This window comes from Amblyomma mixtum, chromosome 2 (genome assembly GCF_055824585.1).
Source record: "Amblyomma mixtum isolate Tamu chromosome 2, ASM5582458v1, whole genome shotgun sequence".
NCBI classification, from domain to species: Eukaryota; Metazoa; Arthropoda; class Arachnida; order Ixodida; family Ixodidae; genus Amblyomma; species Amblyomma mixtum.
This window is the reverse complement of record NC_143013.1, coordinates 170,106,996-170,128,084: the sequence shown is the minus strand read 5'-3', so window position 1 is coordinate 170,128,084 and position 21,089 is coordinate 170,106,996. Positions and strand designations below refer to the sequence as shown.

The 21,089-nt window shown below is 47.0% G+C and overlaps 1 protein-coding gene across 1 annotated transcript; it reads right to left on the bottom strand.

The window, feature by feature from the left end:
• Window positions 1-11,253: 11,253 nt before the first annotated feature.
• Window positions 11,254-16,708, bottom strand: LOC149361566 (3-alpha-hydroxysteroid sulfotransferase-like). The gene is made up of 2 exons (XM_089568113.1): window positions 16,688-16,708; window positions 11,254-12,246 (listed from the first exon to the last, which is right to left on the bottom strand). The coding sequence occupies exons 1-2, from the start codon at window positions 16,706-16,708 to the stop codon at window positions 11,254-11,256; spliced, it is 1,014 nt and encodes a 337-aa protein (XP_089424239.1).
• Between the last annotated feature and the right edge of the window lie 4,381 nt (window positions 16,709-21,089).

The following is a 21,089-nucleotide window of genomic DNA, read 5'->3' as shown; positions in this document are numbered from 1 at the left end:
ATTGCAGAGCACACGGGCGTTTTTTCCCGATGCTGCCACCGAATTTTAAAGTTGACGCTAAGAGAAGACAGAGACGTTAGAAAAATACGGAAAGATTACATTGTACAAGTGGCTACTTCACACATACCCCAGTGTTGTCTTTTATCAACATCGCCTTGACTTCGCCTCGCCTTTCTAATGCATTTCAACTTCTTTCAGCGTAATATACGTTCGAAAGCAGTAAAACTAAAGTTTCGCCTACATTTTTCGATCTAAAATGTCAGTTCCATGGAGTGGTATTAAATGAATAGTTGCTGTGTTGTGTCCCAAACTTATAGGGAGGAATGGCGCCGGGTGCATAATTTTCTTTCGATTGTTTCGAAGAATCGACTGCATATTCCTAGATGACTAAACACAGTGTCGAGTACAGCCAACATTCTCACCTTGTTCCAAGTGCGTACATACTTCGTCGTGGTTTTCCTAAATTGTTATTTTGCCAGTGATTACGCAACGAAAAGATAGCCCGGCGTTCACTTTGGTTCAATGCCAAATAACACCACGTTGTCCAAAATGCACTACACCAGCGCGCATTTATATGTAAAAGGCTCAACGCAAGATCTACGCTTGTGGATATGCTAAACTTGATCGACTTCTAACAAATGCTGTTCACTTTCCTTGCAGCCTGCATTATGTGAACGGCGTCGTGACCATTGTACTCACCGAACTAAAGACCACCGAGAGCATCCCGAAAACGATTGCTCAATCAATACTTGCGAAATTGCAGCCAGCAGTGTTTCACGGCTTGCGGAGCTTATAGGAGCGAGGCAGGAGCGCAGTCGTGTTTGGGGATATATATTTTTGTGCCACCGAACACGTTATCCAGGGCGCGCAGGTGGTGCTGGTGAATCTGTTGAAAACAAGCTGCAGCTTAACAGAAAACTGGATAAGGAAAACTTGGGTAAAGCAGGAGTTCGATGAGGCCAGTGCATTCGATGCGGTCGTTGAACTTTTTTTGCTTTGGAGGAGAGCGAATGTTTCACCATCTGTGACGCTCACCTGCTCCCAGCTACTATCACACCTATTGCAAGGTGTACCGAAACCGCCGGAACAAATATAGGGTGGATCTTCACGTGCTTTCCACACTTCAGTTGTTTACCTTCCGCACCGTTTCGTTAAATTGCCGTGCATCAATTGTTAGATCAATTTTATATACACTGAGAACAAAGGTAACCTGCTTGCTGTAAAATAAAATCTCCCCTCTTTACAAACTCCACGTTATTGCAGACGGCGACAGTACCAGAGAAAACATACTTTAGCTCCAGCGGCGTCAGAGTTAAAACAGAATGCAGTTTTTGAAAGACTTTTTGAATGTTTTTGAAAGAATTGAAAGACTAAATGCTACCTTTTTAAATGCCGTCGAAGGTGCAAGGAACATAATGAACCAGCGGAATCTAGCTTCGTACTCTAACTAAGGTGCTGTGTTAGTTTGAGATATATTTAGCGACAGTGTGATAATAACAGAACGCAAGTACTGAATTTCACAGACCAGAGAACAGCGGCGCAATGACGACGGCACAAGAAAGAGAACAAGACGTTGAGTGGGCAGATCAGTTTCAATAATAAGGAAGTTTGGTTTATTGGTTTATTGGGGTTTAACGTCCCAAAGCGACTAAGGCTATGAGAGACGCCGTAGTGGAGGGCTCCGGAAATTTTGACCACCTGGGGTTCTTTAACGTGCACTGACATCGCACAGTACACGGGCCTCTAGAATTTCTCCTCCAAAGAAATTCTAGCCACCGCGGCCGGGATCGAACCCGCGTCTTTCGGGTCAGCAGCCGAGCACCATAACCGCTGAGCCACCGCGGCGGCAATAATAAGGAAGTGCTCGTAGGCATAGCCGTTCTATGCCGCGTTTCTAAAACTGATCTCGTGATGTGGGCCAAATCGGTTGACTGCTGTCTCCCAAGGTAGGTGGGGTGTCCGAGGCAAAGAAAAAATAAAAGCAACAAAAAACTACAAAAAACAAGCAAAACAAAGCATGGGCAGTTGCGAACACAAAATATCAAAAGCAGTTAGTCGAAAAAAGCGGTGAAGTGGACCACAGGTGACTTATTTTAGGTACCAATCAGCAAAAAGTAAAAACTTGACGTTTTTTCAGCGCACAAAATAAAAGCTCTGGGCCCTATGGGCCGCGCGACAAGGCTTCACGGGCCAAATACGACCCTCATGTTTCACACCCCTGTGAGAGACAGATAACTTGCATGCATGACTGCGCCCCATCGACTGCTTGCGAGGACCGAATATTGGGGCACATGCACTTCTGAAGTCTAACAATATCCTGCGCTTCATCCGCCCAGTGTATCAGCAGAGTGCTGCAACGTAACCAATGATTTGCGACGGAGTACGCTGTGCAGAAGAAAGCGTAAGGTTCCATCCTGACACCGGTTACGTCGAATGCCGTGGCTCAAAAGCCTCTAAAAAAAAGTTGGCAGCACCGATGGTTAGTGCTTCTTAGGCCAGCAGCAGTGCTGATGGGATACTCATCAGTCACAGGATAAACTTCTGTGTTTATTCTTACTGAAGCGATGACCAGATTTTCTTGCGCAAATTTACTGCGTTCCGGCGAGAGTGAAACAAACTGAGGTCCTTCTGAAGGGCGGATGCTGTCAGACTTCTAAATCGTCAAACTGAAGCTCAGAATAATATTGCATAAGTACTGGTCACCAATAATGAGATTGAAATTAAAAGATATCAACTTAGCATAACAGAGTTGGTGCCACTAAACAGCAGTTATATATTCTAAACGCGCTGAAGAAACATGCCAGTGAAATTCTGAAACCGATATCAACTTTGGCAATCTATATATAAAAAATAATGTGGGCGACCAAAGCAATCGAAGCTACCGCGAAAATTCGTGTGCGTCTTGGATGAATCAAGGAATGAGGTCCACGACAAACTTGAAAGCAATGTCAACAAGAAGTAAAAGAACAGAAGATTATAATTCCTAAATCTAGCGGAAGAATAGAAATGCAATACAGGAATCGATAAAATAAAGGCTTTCAAAGGAGCACAAAATACGGATCCTGGTTGAAGGCAGGGCCTACTGTCCACTTCCTTGTCCCGTCTTTTGCGCAACTTTTTACACCTGTTCGAACATGCCCATGAAACAATGATTTTTTTTTTATAAATGTCCATCTCTATTTCACAAGCTTAGGATATCTGGACAAACGCTTCAAGTTCGCAACAGCTGCCACCACGTTACGTGTGGCATTCAACACTAAAATATCCGCAGAAATTTCGAGTACTCGGTATTTCACGAAGGTTCTGTCGCCAGCTAGTCGGTGTATGATAAAAATGAACAGAACAAACACAGCACGAATCAGACAACAACGACACTGGCGCTGGCTAACAACAGAGTTAATTTGAAGTTGTACACAAATGAAGTGGTCTTAAAACGATCTATCAGCTCAGTAATCGTCAGAGAAGGTGTAAAGGGCCAAATGAAAGCGTGCGTCGTTCTTCTCTAGTTCTCCCTGTGTTTGTGGTGTTCTTTTTTGTAACGTTCAGTATTTCCCATTGATTTTCCATGCCCATCACGAATAGTTGGTGCGAGTGTATGCAGCGTTGTATTGGTTACATTACTGCAAACATAAGGAAGAGGCGGTCATAATAATCCCGATACTCGCGTATGATTTCTCGCGAAACCTCAGTTTTCTGAAAACAACAATTTTAAAATATCCTCACTGAGGTACGCGCTATTGGCTTCGTGCAGCAAACAGAGGATGCTGGTTGCCGAAGTCCAGGAAAGCTGTGGATGAAATTTCTTGAATAGCGGGAAAAAGCTTCCAGTTTTCATCCCTTCCAGAAACTTAGGGGTGCATATAAGCCTTCGTTTGAAGACCTCGATAGGCGAGTTAGTGAGGTGTGGTAGGGTATCAACGTAGGTAAACCAAGTAGACGTGCGAAAGCATGGGTTTCACCTGGTTGGCGCATGTTTTGCTTTGCTGGGTTGTCGGCACGTTTGGCGACGATCGAAATTAAGCTGCTCTAATCTGCTTTTCTGCTCTGATGGTAGTGGATGAAGATGACGATGTGGAATTCACAGCGTGATAGCGTGTTCCAGTTCAATACGAGGCGTGATCGGTTGTGGCGATAGCATACTACCCTCGTGCAGTGGCTAGCGAAGTTGATCTCTTCACGCTGCCGTAGGTTCGAAACCCAGTCGCGGCAATATTCATTTTATTTCTGCACGGGCTGCTCCTACGCTAGGTTTTTCCAAAATTACCTTCAAGATCAAGCTTCACACAAACTGGGTGAGCCCGTTAGACCTCGTATTCCAACTAAAAGAATATTGAGGTATTTAGATGGATGGCGCTAGCTTTCATGCTTGCGTCTCTCACTCCCCACTTTTATTGCATGTGGATTGGGCTTGCTCTGCGATTTATCTGCTGGTCTCGCAGGGGTATTCCACTATTCAGGAAAACACAGCTGTCAGTTCAGTATCGTCCTGTTTGCCGCCTTTGTGGTTCTTTTTTTAACTGGTTCCTTCATCAATCGTAGGGGTAGCTGCCAAATGCTATTCAGCTTTATCTTATTCTTCCAGCTCTTTCCGCGCCATGTCGGGGTCCGGCTGACCACACCGAGAAACGTTGTCTCCAGAAATTCGTTATTATTTGCCTCGTTTGCCGTTCATCATGTTTCATGTAGAAATCCCTTTCTCTACTTAAGAAAGACCACTCTTGTAGGCCTCAGATTTAGACGCAGTAGCTGCGTTGTTGGTCATCTGAGATAAGTACCTAATTAATTTGATTACACTTCAAAATTACTTGGCGCAAAGTTACGAAATGCTGCGGTTTAGCTCATATCGCATTTCCCCGACCCTCTCTTATTCTTTTTCTTCGAACGTCCCAATATGCTACATTTTCAATGCCTTTATGAGGGACAACATAAATAACATTTAAAAAGGAAAAAACGATATCTGATATCTGAAAAAACGAAACCTTGGACTCACTGCATATAGTCAGTCACTGAGCTTCTGACCTCGTCAGAAGTATACAGCCCAAGGGGTGTGCTTCTAAGCTGTTTAGTGGGGCTCCCTGGCACATCAAGCAGTCCAAACCTTGGGAGGATTGAGAACGCGATGCCATCCCTCAGGTTACGGTCGCTCAGAGGCATGCAGTACGCCTCACAAGCAAATCCCTTGAACAGCATGTTATTGCGGGGGCTGTAGTTCGGTAAGTCGAGCTAGCCCAACGTCAATTGCTCCAAAAATTCTCATCAGGAGGCTTAAATTCTAGTACTGTTTAATGGGAGATAATTTATAGACTTTTCTTGATCACAATCATCCTTTAAATATCACATTAGGGTCAGAGGCAATAGAAATTGTAGGCAAAATTAAAACCTTGGGGGTATACCTACACAGATCGTGTCATCGGATAACTGTGTTAATTATGCTTTTGTTTATTGGGGTTGAACGACCCAAAGCAACTCAGGCTATGAGAGACGCCGTAGTGAAGTGCTGCGGAAGTTTCGACCACCTGGGGTTCTTTAACGTTCACCGACATCGCACAGTACACGGGCCTCTACAATTTTGCCTTCATCGAAATTCGGCCGCCGCGGCCGGGATCGCACCCGCGTCTTTCTGGTCAGCAGCCGAGCGCGGTGTTCACTGAGCCACTGCAGCAGGGGCGTATGTTAATTATGTTATAGCCAAAGTATCCAAATCTGTTGGAATATTGGCAAATTCTATCCATTCCGATCACAATCCTTGAAACTACACATATACAATGCGTTAATTTTTGTCATATTAACTGTTGCCTCTTTGTATGGCGGACAATAACTATTACTAACCTATACCCCATACATAAGCTACAAAAAATTTCCATTCGTCATATCGTAGTGGCTGATTCACAGGATCACACTGGGAAATACTTTACTCGGCTGACAAGTGAGCATATTTAATATTTATTACATTGGCAAAAACATACAAACAACTCCATAATAACAAGCAAGAACTTGATAGCCTTCGTTACTAACTCTTTTCTCAACCTTAAAAATCCTTTTTAAAAGATTAAAACTTGGTCAGCAAGTGCGGCGTTATTCTTTTCCAACAATACTAAAGAATCTTCACTGCAATAGAATTGACAGTAACCGCACTAACATCTGCTTTCCTTGGGGAGCAAGGATGAGGTCCCTCAATTTATAAACACTGTGAAAACACTACTGCTTGCTTTTGCATGATGTGATTAACCTCAGTACCTTCTGCGCTTGCTTTTCTGTAAAAAAATTAAAATGCTTTAGCTGTAGTATTTGTTTCTACTTTCATATTATGCTAGAATAGTATAGGTAGAAAAATGACAGAACTTCAATATATTTCTTGGTTATCTTTGTAGAATAAATACTTTTTCCTTTGTTCTGTAAAATGTACGTATTTTAGAACACAATTCTGTCGTCACTGTGTGCCATGAAATGTGGGGCTTGAACGCAATCAAGTAAACTTGCCTTGCTTCACTATGCGTTTGATCCCCTCCGTTGTTTTTGACGGAAATAAACTGAATTTGATTTATTATCACCTAAGTGCCCTGGGTAGGGCATTAAAAAAAGAGGGGGGGGGGGCAGGAGCAAGAAAGTAGGTTCGTTGCCATATTTTGATACAATGAAATGTAAACAAAAAGGCATGGCAACATTATACATTGCTTTGGAACTGGGCATACTGAAAGTAGAATACGAAAAGAAAGCAGACGACAAGACCACTTATGCGATTTATGTCCGCATACGTTTACAGAGCAATTTTTACAAGCACAATACACACAAAATAATATGCAGGTACACAACAAAGCGTGGCATTTAAATGACACTAAAAAGCTGTAAGAAACCAAAAGTTCAATTCCAGACCAAAGTCATGTCGAAAAAAAATTGAGTGATAACTTCTTTCTGTTCAGTGTTTTAATTAAGCAAAATGATCTGATGTTAACTGCCTAATTTTGAACTCTCGCGTATATCAACGATAGACTCTGTAATCTAATTCCATTCATCAATAGCCAAAGGCAAGATTGACTTACTGAATGCATTTTTTGTGCCAGTTATGCGCTGCTCACTCTGAGATATGAAATGCCGGCGCGATATTCGTACACGTTGAACTAGAAGAGAGGCTGTAAGTTCAGGGCTGGTCAGTATGCAGATTGTGCATATGAGCCCGATTTCGATTTCTTTCTTCGATGACCTGAAGAGTCGACATCAATTAAAATTTTGATGGCATCGCTAAGCCGTGCATCTCATGCTGAGCAAATAAAGCAAAGCGCCCGATTCTGGTGGCTTTCAAGTAAATCAGTTAGGTAGCGCTGATGAGGACTCCATATCCCGCAGCCAAATTCAAGTTTCGGTCTTACGTATACCTCAAAGGCAAGTTTTCAGATGTAACTGGCAGAAAAGGAAGAGAACGTCCTAATGAGTCCAAGTGTTTTAGGCGTGTCAGCCGCAAGTTTTGTGTTATGTACGGACCAGTTCAGTTTGTCCGTGATAGCAACACCTAAATATGAGTATGATTCATTACGTGAAATAATCATACAGTTTAATGACTCTTGCATTTAAACACATTAAATTTCATCAGCCTGGTGGCATACCTTGGTTCTATTATATTCAGGTCTTTCTGGAGGAGTGACTGGCTCTCAGGTACTAGTAATGCGACGATAAAGCGCACAATCGTCCGCGAAGAGGCGCATTGTGGATGAAATGCTTGTATGAAGGTCGTTGATAAAAACTGAACTAAAAGTATATATCGCCAGATATCTAACCAAACCTAAAGGTTACCATTTCCCCGGTGTAATAACTTATTTAAATATTCTTTATTCCCCAACAACGAAAACTATTTGTAATCTGGTTAGCAAATTGAGCAGAGGCACGTAAGGCTACTTACTTGCATGAATGCGAAAGTATTACATTACCGCTGGGGAAATGTTTTGGCGAGATGCGCCGCTCGCGATTGCGCCCAAGCCTGAGCCTCCTGTTCGTGCCTCTTTCACATTGCCTTTGCTTAATGTTGTCGCAACTCTGGACAGCATTTTTCTGCTCCCGCTCCCTTGCCTCGGCGTTGGTAGCGTACTTTCCTGGGCGCCCTCGCCTTCCTGTTGACGTGAACGCGATCCCCTCGCAGGCCGCAGTCGTTGATGCCGACGCCGTTTAATAACACTGCATCGCACACACGCCGTCGTTGAGATAGCCCGAAAAGACAACGACGCTCATGCGGCCGCGCAACCCTTTTTGGAGAAACTTAAGACTGATACCACGTGAGGGCTGGCATGACTGACTCATGCGGCAGGTGTTCTGATGCCGCCGCCTGCTCCTCCGACGCTCCGCCCCCTTCCGGTGCTTTTCCACTCGACGTGAGCTGTACGCTAGCTAGAGCGACTCTACAGGATCCACGAGTTGCGATTTGGTCCGCCATATTGCTCTTCCAAGCACCCAAGTCACAAGGAAAAGCTGCAACTCTTGAATGCCGGAGGCAGACTTGGTGCACCGTTTAGAGCGAATGCAGGGTCAATCTCATTGTTTCTGGCTGACGAACTTGCTTTATTCTAACCAAAATATTGATGCAGTGAATCACACGGCTTGCTAATAATGAATAGGCTGCACGGAGACGAATCTCAGTTAGTTACCATAAAATACTTTCCATGCGGATGGGTGATGTCATCTGCTCTAAACTGCACAAGTCGCATGCGTTTTCCTTTTAACATTTAGCGAGCACTTGTCATAATGTGCATGTTTTTGACAAGGAAGCACCGTTTTCAGTGAACTTGTGCACTCGAATAAAATGAAATGCCTCGAAGCATAAGAGTTTTGTGCACCATTTGACTGCCAGTGGTAGTGCACAGTTAATGATCCGGAGGAGTTCGCTTCCCCGTAGTGCATGGACGCTTTTCCAACAATGCGATCGCGTCTCACCAATAAAGTCCCGAGCGGCGCAGGGAAAACAAACGCGCAACTGTTGGAGCCCATAGAGTAACTCTATCCGCTGTCTTCCAACGCCATCTGCAGTCCTATTTGTCTATACTCCTCCCACGCCCTCTCCACTAAAATGTCCTCTCCGGCTGTGTTGCCTCGGTCAGAAGCTACTGTGGTCGCGTCCCTCTCCAATTTTAGCCATCCGCACGGTTATCCGATTTCTCGTGCCACGACGCCGAAAACTACAGGTTTTGTCTTTATGGGGCATATAAGTCTTTCGCCGTAATGACAGTCCTGTATGGCAGTATCTGGCGTCTAATGTCATAAACCTCCCTGTTCATTAGTAGCCAATATTTTCAAATGTTTGTTTTCATTTTAGTTCTTAGCGGATCCAATGGCCTTTTTTCTATCAGCATTCTCGCGCTACGAAACTGCCCTTTCGGGGTTAGAATAACATGTGCAGATATTTATGCCCGTTAAGAAATTAACTATCTTCTGACGAAAAAAACAATTATCTGCAGCTTCTGCCATCCCGGTGAAATACGTTTTCAAAGTTAGCTTTTTCGAACACATCATCCGACAAGGCATTGAAGGAGGTGCACTGTAAAACCAGGGTGCGCGCTCTTCTGCGGTAGACCACGATCGAATTTACTCAGCAGCGCTGCAAAGCAACTGGGGTCATTTTCACGCTCATCACGAAGCGCTTTGCACGTTCAGACTGCCCTCATTCTGGTGGCATAGTTTCAAAAATGATTCCTAACTGCCTACAGCGAGTTAGGACGTTCAACTGGCGGGCGGTCTAATGTAAAGAGTAGTTTAACTGACACTTGAATCCACACCTGACTAGAATATTGCAGCCTTCCTTTGTTCATCAGAAAAAAAAAACACCATGCGACCGCTGTATATCATCAAGATGTGCATTTTTCCTCAGACATCCTCACTGTTTGATTTGACGGAGGGCTTAATTTATAACCGCGGTTTTTGCAAAGCACTTCTTTCAGCGGCTGCAGAGAGAGTACTGGAAAAACGGAACTCGTGTAGGCAGAGAGAGCATGGTCTTTCTTTTTGTTTATAGCGAAGGCTGTATAAGATCATCGCTCCGATACATTAGCCACAGTTTGGGCATAAGTAACTTATAAGCAAAATCTTCCCCATTCGCCCGATAGTCCAAACAAAAATGTTATCGACCGATGACGGAGACTGTAGGCTGTTCCTGCGGCTTCGATATGAGCTTTAGACTTTGGAGAGCTTTAGACCAGACCCTTTAATAGAATGGGACGGTGGTAGCTCTATTGTTTTTTTTCTTTCCTGGAAGGAAGCAAAAGTCTCAGGCACTGCTGCAAAAATATACCACATCCCTAAATTGTCTGTCAAACCACATGTTTCTAGAAATACGCTGCTAGGTGGCCTCATAAGCGTGCTAGAAACTAATGGAAATCAACGAAGTGTATTTAACAAGAACTTTATTCGCCAAAGCATGCAAGAAATTTAGTTCAAACGCGGCCAAAGTTCGCCTTTGCATGCACAGTAAGATTTTATCCTCGGGTAGAGCACAAAGACTGAACAGAGAACGTAAAGTATGCTATACTTCCGGTGCTGCTGGCGAGTCTATTCTCGTCTGAAGAGTTCTTGTAAGACGTGCCCAGGAGGGCGTGAACGGTGCGTCAGCGTCCTTCTCCGGGAAACCAACTCGTTGTCTGGACAGCCGCACTCACGTGTTGCACTCCTCTGTCGTACAGGCATTTGTATTAAACTGTACAAATGCTTTGGCATTTTGTTTAGCCGCAGGGCCTAGTTGTTTAACCGCAGGGCCGGTGCACTAAGCGAACCTCATTTGTCAGAAATGAACGATTATGAGAGAGACACTTCCATCTCCCGCGCAAAAAAAAAAGGGCACTGTTTTGTTTCCTAATTTCTGACATTGAGGGTGGCGGTCGGTCTACTCCATTTCGTTGGTCACTCCAAAAGTCAGAGAAGTGTGTGCAGTCGGTGCTGTGTTAAAAATATATGCTTGCTCTTTGTTGCCTTTCAATGAACTGAAGATAGACAGACTTAGCTTGATGGTTCTGTGCTGAATCCCTGCATTTTCATTGCACTGCAACCTTAGAAGAATTGTATTGGTCCTGTAAAGCGGTTTATTTTGTGGCAGCTAATTTTCAGTCAACTGCACCTAGTATACCCTGCTTAACGCACCGCCGTGCTAATGCTTAAATTCGTTGACAATCTTAATATTCCTCTTATTAACTGACTCAACACGTGCGGCTACTCTTTAGTCCAGTAGAATCGTAACACGGTAACATTTTTCTCGCCGCTTGAAATAATGTCCGGTGGAAGCTAACAGCCTACTGTCTTACTACAGTTATTTGAAAGTTCAACAGCTTCTTCTCTCATCTCTTTCCACAGCGACATGAAGGAAGCAGTCTCGCCTTCCTCCTGAATCTTCCTCTCCATATGTACCAGTTGATCAGGGGTGTAGGATTCTTTCCAACCGCCCACTCTGGCACTATTGACAACGGTGTACTTGCCCCCATCGCCCTGGTAACCCCTCCTGCTAGTCAGGTTGTTAACCTTCGCCTGCGCGTACCAACCAATGTTATTTCCGTCCTGCATACGCACTACCATAACATTCCTCATCTGTTGCGGAGTGCTCCTTTCCAGTAGTGTGTCGAGCAATCCGTTGCTCTCGTCTTCTAATTTCCTGCTGTATCGTTCTCCGAGAAAGTGCGCCAATCGCAACACAGTGCCGCGAGTGTCCTTCTTCAGCTCTTCGTAGGTGGCGAAAAACACATTCGGCTCCTCCTTCACGGCGTATCCCGAGGCCACGTGTTCAAAGTAGCTGCCAAAGCCAAAGTCTCCCGCTAGAAAGCCGTCCACGAAATCGTCGAAAGTGCCATCCTGAAAGCGGTACACACTCAGATCCCTGACCATGTCGAAGAAGGACAGACACACGTCCCACGGGTTGCGAGCGATGTACACGTACTTCGCCTCCGTGTCCATGGTCTCTCGGCGCAAGGGCTGGTGCGTGATGAATGTTCGCAGAGGCAACTTCGCATGCCACTCTTGGTCGTTCGTGTATTCGACGGACCGCATGTTGCCAAAGTAGTCTTCGTAGCTCTGGATCGGCTCACCTTCCCGCAGGATTAGTTGCGTGATGTACTGAACCCACTTCGTCCCACACTTTGGGTACGTCGACTGGAGTACGTCGCCGCTGCAGGCGCGGAACTTGAGGCTTTCCCTGAACACTTGAGGATTTAGGTTGGGTCCTCTGGGAACCCCGTCAATTAGTTGGAAATGCGGTCTTTTGGCGCCCATGTCTTTCTTACTCTCCTGTAAAACAAGAAATGATAATGTGAAAAATACGCGGGAGTTTTGCCGCCAGTTTATTGCAGTATTTCAAAAGTCATAGTCAATAACGGCTTCAGTTCTCCTTCCGCGATCTTTAAACACGATACACAGAAGTAGAATATGACCCAGTGAATGTTTTGTCTGCTATGGTGTGAGGCTTGATAGAACAATTTTAGCTAATATTTCGTAGTTTCTTCCCGAAGCAGAAACTAAAAATAAGACTCTACGCTGTTCTCTTCGGATCAATTTTGTCTTCTGGCCAGCACCTCGCGAAAATATTATTCTAGAATTTTAGCTCTTCAACATAGATCGCTCAGCTTAACGATGTGGGCTGTCCGACTTCCTTAATAGCCTGAAGCTGGCAGAATCAGTTCTGGGTGTAAAAATTATTGGGAGTGAGGAACAACCAAGTAAACAATATCTGAAAATAATTGCTGCCACAAGAGATACGCATAACATTTAGAAACTTGGGTCATGAAGAAACATAGCAATCCTTTTTTTGTACCTGTTAAAACCCTGTAAGTCGTTTATAAGATATAGGAATCATATTCATTTGCCTACGAAGTACAAGACTGCAGACCCTCAGAGTTCAACGCTTAGTACCGAGGCTCGCTCCATCTGATAATCAAGCAGGGCTGCGTGCCTGGTGCTGCCTTTTCTAACAGTGATTTTATCAGACTACCACTGTGTAATGTACCACACTGGTGCAGCTCACTTCCATGAACAAACCTCCTATCGATCAGTGCCTGCAACTACAATGTGGTTGAAATCACCAATGGTATAGAGCTCGTAAACACCTTCTTATAGTCAGTACGTTAAACCGGAAAGCTTAGAACAGCAATGGGATGTCAAGGAATGAAAAAAAAAAGGTTCTCCCCAAATGACTGCTGCTTCAAAAAGATGAGTCGAAAACTAAAGATATTGCCAGAAGCTTCTATGTCGGGCAAATTTTCGTTTAAGTAGCCCTCAACTGTGTTGTACTTAATACATGAGCCATCACTGCATAAGATAATGAGACATCTAGGCGTGTAAACCAAATTTTAAAGAATGGCATCACAGTTCTTAAAAACTATTCACCACATTTCAGCGAATAGACAAGCACTCAGCAAGAATAAAAAAAAACGTACAGCATAGTTACTAAGTGTTGCTTTCTGTTTAAATGGCCACTGAAATGCAGGCCAAAAGGAGCCATGTGTACCTAACGCGCGCACACGAAGTTATATCCAGTTAGAGTAGAAGAATTCTCACTCCAAGCGCCACAAAATATTAGAGAACAGCAGGCACTAAAGTGCTCAGGAAACACGCCGCAGTGGAGTCACAGAAGCCATGAAGAAAGCTAAAAATAAAAATTGTCGACTCAAAATCTCCTGTCGTATTCTGCACTGACGATATCTGCATAACAGTCGGATGTGCGTTTGGTAACAGCTGAAAGTAGTTTCGTCAACGACTTAGCTCTTCGATTCAGTACAGTCATGCAAGCTGTCACGCTGTCTCTGAGGCTGACGTGGACTATCGGCCACCGATCAGGGCGACACCACGTGGCAAGTGGTGGAATCTCTTTTAAGGTGGCAGTTTGGGCTTGTTGGTAACACATGTCAAACAAAAATAGCGCAGAAACTGAGCAAGACAAGCAAGGACACACACGAGCGCTAACTTCTAGCCCAAGTTAGCGCTCGGAGGATGTGCTGATCTCTCTGAAGTTCACAGACGACCAGACGGCATCGTACGGCCAAGTGGTGAGCTCTTACGAAAAACACTTCACTCCGGGAACGAATGTGGTCTACTACCGAGGGATGTTCAACTCGCACAAGCAAGAGCCAGACTGAACTGTACAAGCTTTTGTGACAGACCTTTTTAAAATGGCGGATAAATGCGACTATGGAGCGCTGAAAGACGAACTAATCCGCGAAAGTCTGTTGTTTGTCCACAAGATATCACACTAAGCGACAGGCTTCAACTATAGGTCGATCTCGCACCGCCGAAAGGCCTCGCAGCAACACGCAACCCCGAAGTAGTAAAGCAGCAAACACAGATTCGTCGCAAGGAGCATCCGAACGTAACTACTGTAGAAATCAGAAAGCAAGGCCAGGGAAACGGCTTCCATAAAGAAATTAAAGTCGTGTCCAGCGCCTCTGGGTAATAAAAACTTTTTTATTGTGAATCCTGTGCCTTCTCTCACCTAACGAAATTAAAATTGAAATTGAACTTTATTCCGTCGAGGCGGGAAGGGACTCGAAGAAAAGGAAAAACATATCACTTGACGTGGTTCGAGCCCCCATTTACAAGGCATACAGCAGTTGCACATTTACATATCATCATCATCATCATCATCATCATCAGCCCGACTAGACCCACTGCAGGGCAAAGGCCTCTCCCATGTCTCTCCAATTAACCCGGTCCTTAGTCCGTTGCGGCCACTGTATCCCTGCAAACTTCTTAATCTCATCCGCCCACTTAACTTTCTGCCGTCCCCTGCTACGTTTGCCTTCTCTTGAAATCCACTCCGTTACCCTTAAGGACCAGCGGTTATCTTGCCTTCGCATTACATGCCCTGCTCAAGCCCATTTCTTCCTCCTCTTGATTTCAACTAAGATGTCATTAACCCGCGTTCGTTCCCTCACCCACTTCGCCCCCTTCCGATCTAGCAGCATAATTAAGACAGCATACACACACAGCAAGTGAATCAAGATTTCCTTGGCTGAAAAGAAAAATTATTTGGCCGCATTCTATATCAAAGTCTTATTTTGCACGACAATAAGATATCTTCTTCATATCAAGATTAGCATAATACACTTTAAAGAAAAAAAGCATCATTATAGAATTCATAGCGGGCATAACACTCTTGTGTAAAAAAATTCAGCAGAGTTTAGGTGCTAACACTTTCGATATTTATATCGTGTTTATGGAGCTAACTTAACAAGGTTGGAAGTGAATATTCGAGCATTTGACGGCTGATTGTTGTGCGCATGAATGGAATTTTCCAAATTTCAGGTGGCCGCGATGTCGATCTACCTTTTCTTAAACTTAGATTTGATATGGTGTGAATGAGGACCTCATTGTTTTGGACATCCTGTTTATATCGTTTGGCTAAGATATAAGAGTAGAGCCTATGCACAGAAAGTACTTTGAATTGCATAAACAGGCTTATAGTGTGTACGCAAGGATCTACCCGTGCGATAAGGGGTAATGCTTTTGTTTGTAGCATGTTAATCTGTTGGAAATTCGTAAATGTTGCGCTTCCCCATGCAAAGAAGCAATAGTTTACATGTGACTGAAACAATCATTTGAACAAAAGTAACTTAAATGAGGTAGTGTCCCTGTTTTTGTGGGACGAGGACAGTTACGTAGCGTTCTTACGGCTTTTTTCGAATTACAGCGAGCTGTCCGGTGCCCTGCTTAACAGGGGCAAGAGCCAAGCCTTGCGCTTCGGTGCTTTTTCGTCAGATCTGCTTGGCGATGTAGAGTGGGCCTCGGTGGTTAAGGTCCTAGGAGTAGCGTTCCTCTCCTCAGGGGAGGTAGCCCGCGAAACGAGGACAGTTGAGAGCGACCGCAGAGCAGCGTCTGGTAGTAGCAGCGCGTTTTCGCCTGTCGCTGTCGGAGCGGGCATTTATCATCAGATCTTCCGTGTGTGCGAAGCTCTATTATATCGCTCGCGTCGCGTGCCCGCCCCGCACTTTAACGCGTCGCTTGGCAACATTTTGTGCCAGTTTTTTCTGGGCGGGAAAGACGGAGACCAACGCTCGCGCGCTCCTCCGCCTTCCCACGCGCATGGGCGGGTTTAGCCTGCCCGACCTGCGCACAATGTGCAGCGAGCTCGCTGTCCGAGGCGTCCACGACCTGGTCTACGCCACTGACTACCCAGGGAGAGGTCTTCTCGCCTACCTACGCGGGACGTAGCGGCGCCTATTTTTTGGTCACCTTGTAGGTCCTTCAGCCGAACAGCAGCCGAGGCTCTTCCGGTATGTCTGTCGGACGGCCGAGTCTCTCACCGCTACCCTGCCCGAGGTCGAGGTCTCTCAGACGCAGGCCTCCCGCATTTGCGAGCTCCTTGCCATCCAGGTGGCTACACCTGAACAGCTAGAGCGGAGCGTGCGGGTGCGGTGGCGAGACTTGACGTCTCACACGCTTCCACCAGACGTCCGCGTCTTCGGCTGGCTGCGAGGCTGCACGGTCTTGCCTACGAGAGTCCGCGTCGCAGCGTGGGGCATCGCACCCTCTTCGCGATGTCCGCAGTGCGCCGAGACCGAGACTCTCGAGCACGCCATGTTTGAGTGTGTAGTGGCAAAAACGTTCTGGCGACTTCTGTCGCGTATGTTTTTTGTTTCTCTCGACGCCCGCACAAGGCCGCGCGATATTCTTGTGCGGCTATTACTGTGTGTAGGCGCCTTTGTTTTGTGGCGCCAGAGAGGCTCCGCTTCCTTACAGGGCCGCCCCAGCGAGCCATGTTCCCGATGTTGCAGCGGTGCGAGCACGCGTGCTTGGACAGGGTGACGCTGCCGGAAAAAATTACCGACGATTACGTTACTTCCTAATGCGAAATTTGAGCGCAGCAAATAAGCTGTTTCACCTTTTCGATACATTGAGGCAAAGAAATCGAGCAACACATGTATGCGCTATCACAGAATTTTTTTTTTATTTTTCACACGTATTCCTTTAACAAAGACTCCACTAACAGTTCTTGACAGTCATGAAGGAAGCTTTGTGGTCGGAGAAATAGACTGATATATGTTCGACTTGGTACACCAATGCTTGATTCTCAAAGACGAGATCTATACAAGTGCCTCGCGAGGTTGTCACAGCCGTGGGACGCGTTACGAGCGAGAGGAACGGGATGTTCTCCCGCATAAGTGTTAGGAAATTGCTGTTTGTCTTTATGTCAACATTAAAGTCCCCCACTACTAACATCGGTGTGGATCGATGGACGGTTAATGCGAGTTGCAGGAAGTGCACGACGTCTTTCGTTAGTGCGGTAGGGGCGAAGTAGGCAGCTACTACCAGCAAGCCGTTGGGCAACTTTGCGGCGCACAGTTCGCCAACTTCATGTGACGTGCCAAACATTTCGAGTGGTATTGCAGAGAGACCTGTGCGCAAGTAGATAGCTACTCCCGCCGCTCTGTTGTGGTCTCTGCGAGCACCACAGCTGTATAGGAAATCTATGATTTCGAGAGGCTCTTCGGGATCCATCCAGGTTTCAGCAAAGCAAAGTACAGAGGAATGGCGCAGAATGTGATCGTGGTGTACGTCCTTGGCATGTGCGGCAAGGGAGCGTACGTTAAGAATGTGGTTGTGAATGATGAATCAAGTGCTGCCAGCGAATGACGCGTCCATTGGCTGTCTGCGTGTGTTACTGATGCGTGGTTAACATGTTAAGCTTCGCCTGTAAGAGTGGAACGCGACAGCGTCTTGCAACGCTGCCAGGGAGTCCACAGAACGCCATCGCCAATTCGGCTGTACGCCTTGCTGGACGGTAAATTTATTTTTTGAGGAAAGGAAATGTATCTCTCTCTCTCTCGCATATCTGGGTGGACACCTGCACCTCGCCGTAAGGGAAAGGGGGAAGATGGGAGTGAACGAAGACGCCGTATTAGCTAGACGCGCCTTTGTTCATTCCAAACCATTCAGCTGGCATTACGGAGTGGCTAGCGTGCTCGTATCGCACTCCGGAGACCCTGGTTCGTTTCCCCAACTCGACCAATTTCGTTCTCGGTTTTATTGATTTATGCGGTCTAACTAGAATGGTTAATTAGGCTATTTCATATTTATATTATTGAATTTCTATCCATCGTGTTCTGTCATTAACCTGTCAATTGTTGGAACTGTCTAGGATGTTCGACACAACGTATATGAAACGAGCAACGTCTTACTGAGTGGGGAAGTGCGTGGTGGTGGAGGGAACGCGGCTTCGTACTTATCTGTTTTTTTCGCGACTCGTGTTATTGAGCGACGAATGTCGCTGTATTGTTCATTTGCCTGTTCGAGGGACTGTGGTCCCTTTTATGTACTTGTGGGTCCAATAAATTTCTCTTTATCTGTTTTTTTCAGCAGCGTTTCCTTTCGCGGACGCTGTTGTCGCTGCGGCCCGCGTCTTTTCTTTTCTTCTGACCTCTTCATTCTCCTGTATATTAATTAGGCTAATTGATTAATTAAGCAATTAACTAAACTCAGTCCAACTTAGTTGCAGCATCACTAAACGATCCCTTTGATTGGTTGCATGGTTACTAGCCAAAGTACAATTGGCCCCATTTGAAATTCGCGCACTGTGACGTCACGAGCATTTCGACCAATTGAAAAGCGTGACATTGGGGGCGGAGCTGGTTACGAGGCCGACGCCGACGCCGACGCCGACGCCGACGCCGACGACGACGCGAAACCCAGGAACGGACGCCAAAGAGCTGCGCTCTAAAAGAGTTCCTGCGACGATGGAGCACCCGCTTCATCGTCGCAAGCAGGGGCCGTGTGACAGTGCGGCTCCGGCCATACTAGAGTGAGCGATCGCCGGCCGCGTCTCGAGCGGACGCGCCTCATTTCGGCTCCGGCAATTTTCGTCCGGATTACCAAAAAATTCCCTACGACCGCGAAAATTTTGCTTGTACTCGACGGTTAACATCACCCGGCACCCGAAGACATCGCTATCGACCGGGTGGGCCAACTTTTGGGCCTTTTAGGCCCATTTATGTCTTCATCCAATGGGAGGCCTAGCTAGGCCTAAAGCCAAGCAGCCGGTCTCCAGCGTTCTCCGCGGACGCCATGGCGGCCTCCGCTCGCTACGGGTACGATCCCGAGACTATGGCGTGGCCAGAAGTCGTCGCAGAAGCCACGTCTTCTCCTGAAACCTCCACTCCGACGCAGGAGATCGTGGATGAAGGCCTCTTCTTGTTGGTGGCACTACGCAAACGCCAGCAGCGCCTGAACACCTCGGCAGTGAACGGACCCTCCGTGAGTGCCCCTGCTTCTGTGCATCCAAATACTTCAAGTTCCCACCATCAGCTCTCGCAAACAGCGGGATCGACGATATGGCGGCCTACCGCTATGCCTCGACTCCGCAAAGAAGACTTCACGATCGTCATCAAGCCCAGAATGACGGTCTCCCTGAAGACGGTTCTGAGAACGGTGAGCTTGGTGCTTTGCTCTCCGCCTATGATAATGCCTCCTCGGTGGACACTCTTAGTATCTGGCCCATCTGGGACCAGAATATCGTTATCGCCACCACTCAAGACGTGAATGCGGCGAACGCGCTCGCTCGTGAATTTACTCTGCAAGCTTCCAAAGGCTTCATCCCGATGGTCGGTCACGCCAAAGTCAACGGTGAAGTCTGCAGGCGGATCATTACCGTCCATGAGCAGGAAACTTCTACAACCCTGAAATCGAAAGTCCAGTGGCGCGGAGCAGCGATAGCCTTCATCAGCAAGCTAGGGAAGTCGACGATTTCCCTGCTCACCTTCGTGGGCCATAAAGTGCCACGTTACGTGCACTATAACAGTGTGGTGACCTTGATACGCGAATACAAGCGGACTATTCCCGCGTGTTTCCGATGCGGCACCATCGGCCACCGTGTGGACTTATGCCCGGATCCTCAAAGCAATCGCTGTGGACAGTGCGCCCAAACGGTCGCAGTCCTCGAAGACGGCAACTTGGAGACCCACGAATGCACTCCTTCCTGCATCGTCTGCGGTGGCGGCCACCTTACGGGCTCGCAAGACTGCAAAGCAAAATTTCGGCGGCTGCAACGACCAGGAAACCCAACCGGTCAACGAAAGCAACGTCAGTGTGCAGTGCCCCCGGGAACTGACACCACTTCAAAATTTCCCCCGCCTGGCAACAAGCTGGTGCAAGGCACATCCGGACCAGCGCCACCGGTGGGCGCGTTGCGCGGGCGTGCCTCGAAGTCTCCTCAATCAACAAGCCAAAAGTCGTCACGTGATCCAGGCGCACCCGTATTCCAGAACGGGGATTTTCCGCCTCTCGAGGGCCGTCCGCTTGGCACACCAAAGAAGACATCACAGCCAAAGGTAGGCAGCCGAGACGGGCCTCCTCCGCCCCCCCGCACTCCCCTACGTTCTTCCCCACCTACCCTTCCTCCTCCTCCCTCCCCCCCCCCCCCTTAACTCTGGGGTTGCGGACCTCCGCCGTGAGCTCGAGACTCTCCGGACTCAAAATGCTCAACTCCAGGCCAAAATTCATGCGCTAGAAACGGTTCGGTCCTCCCCGCCTATTGCCCAGGTAGCTCCGGAACCGATGCAACAAGTACCGGTGGACCCGACACCATCTAGCTCTGACGCGCGTTTCACCGCCCTCGAGAACGCCCTTGCCGCATTAGCAACCCAGATGTCAAATTTCGGCCAAATTCAAGAAAACCTGTTCAAGTCAGTCACGGCCACGGCTACGGCCACCGTGGCGGCCAATATTAAGAAGTGGCTGGAGTCAAACCCCAGGCTTCTACGCCGAATGGGGCCCTTGAAAGACGCAAACCGCCCATCAATATTCAACCGCCCCATGGATCTAACCGAACCCTCGGAAGAGCCGGAACCGATCCAGCCGCAGGTGACGGAACCTGTGCCGCCTCTCCAAGGCAGTCTCCCTTCAAATCAACATGGCGGCGTCCCCTCCCAACCAACACCCTGAAGGGCGCCGCCCGTTAAGACAGCAAGCTTTTTCCCTTCTGCAATGGAATTGTCGGGGTTTCAAAAACAGGACCAAACGCGCCCTTTTAAGGGAGTGCATTGACAACCTCGAACACCCTGCCGCAGTCCTTGCGTTGCAAGAAACAGGGGATGCGGGTAAGCTCACGGGCTATAATACTTTTCAACGAGACCCGTTCACCTGTA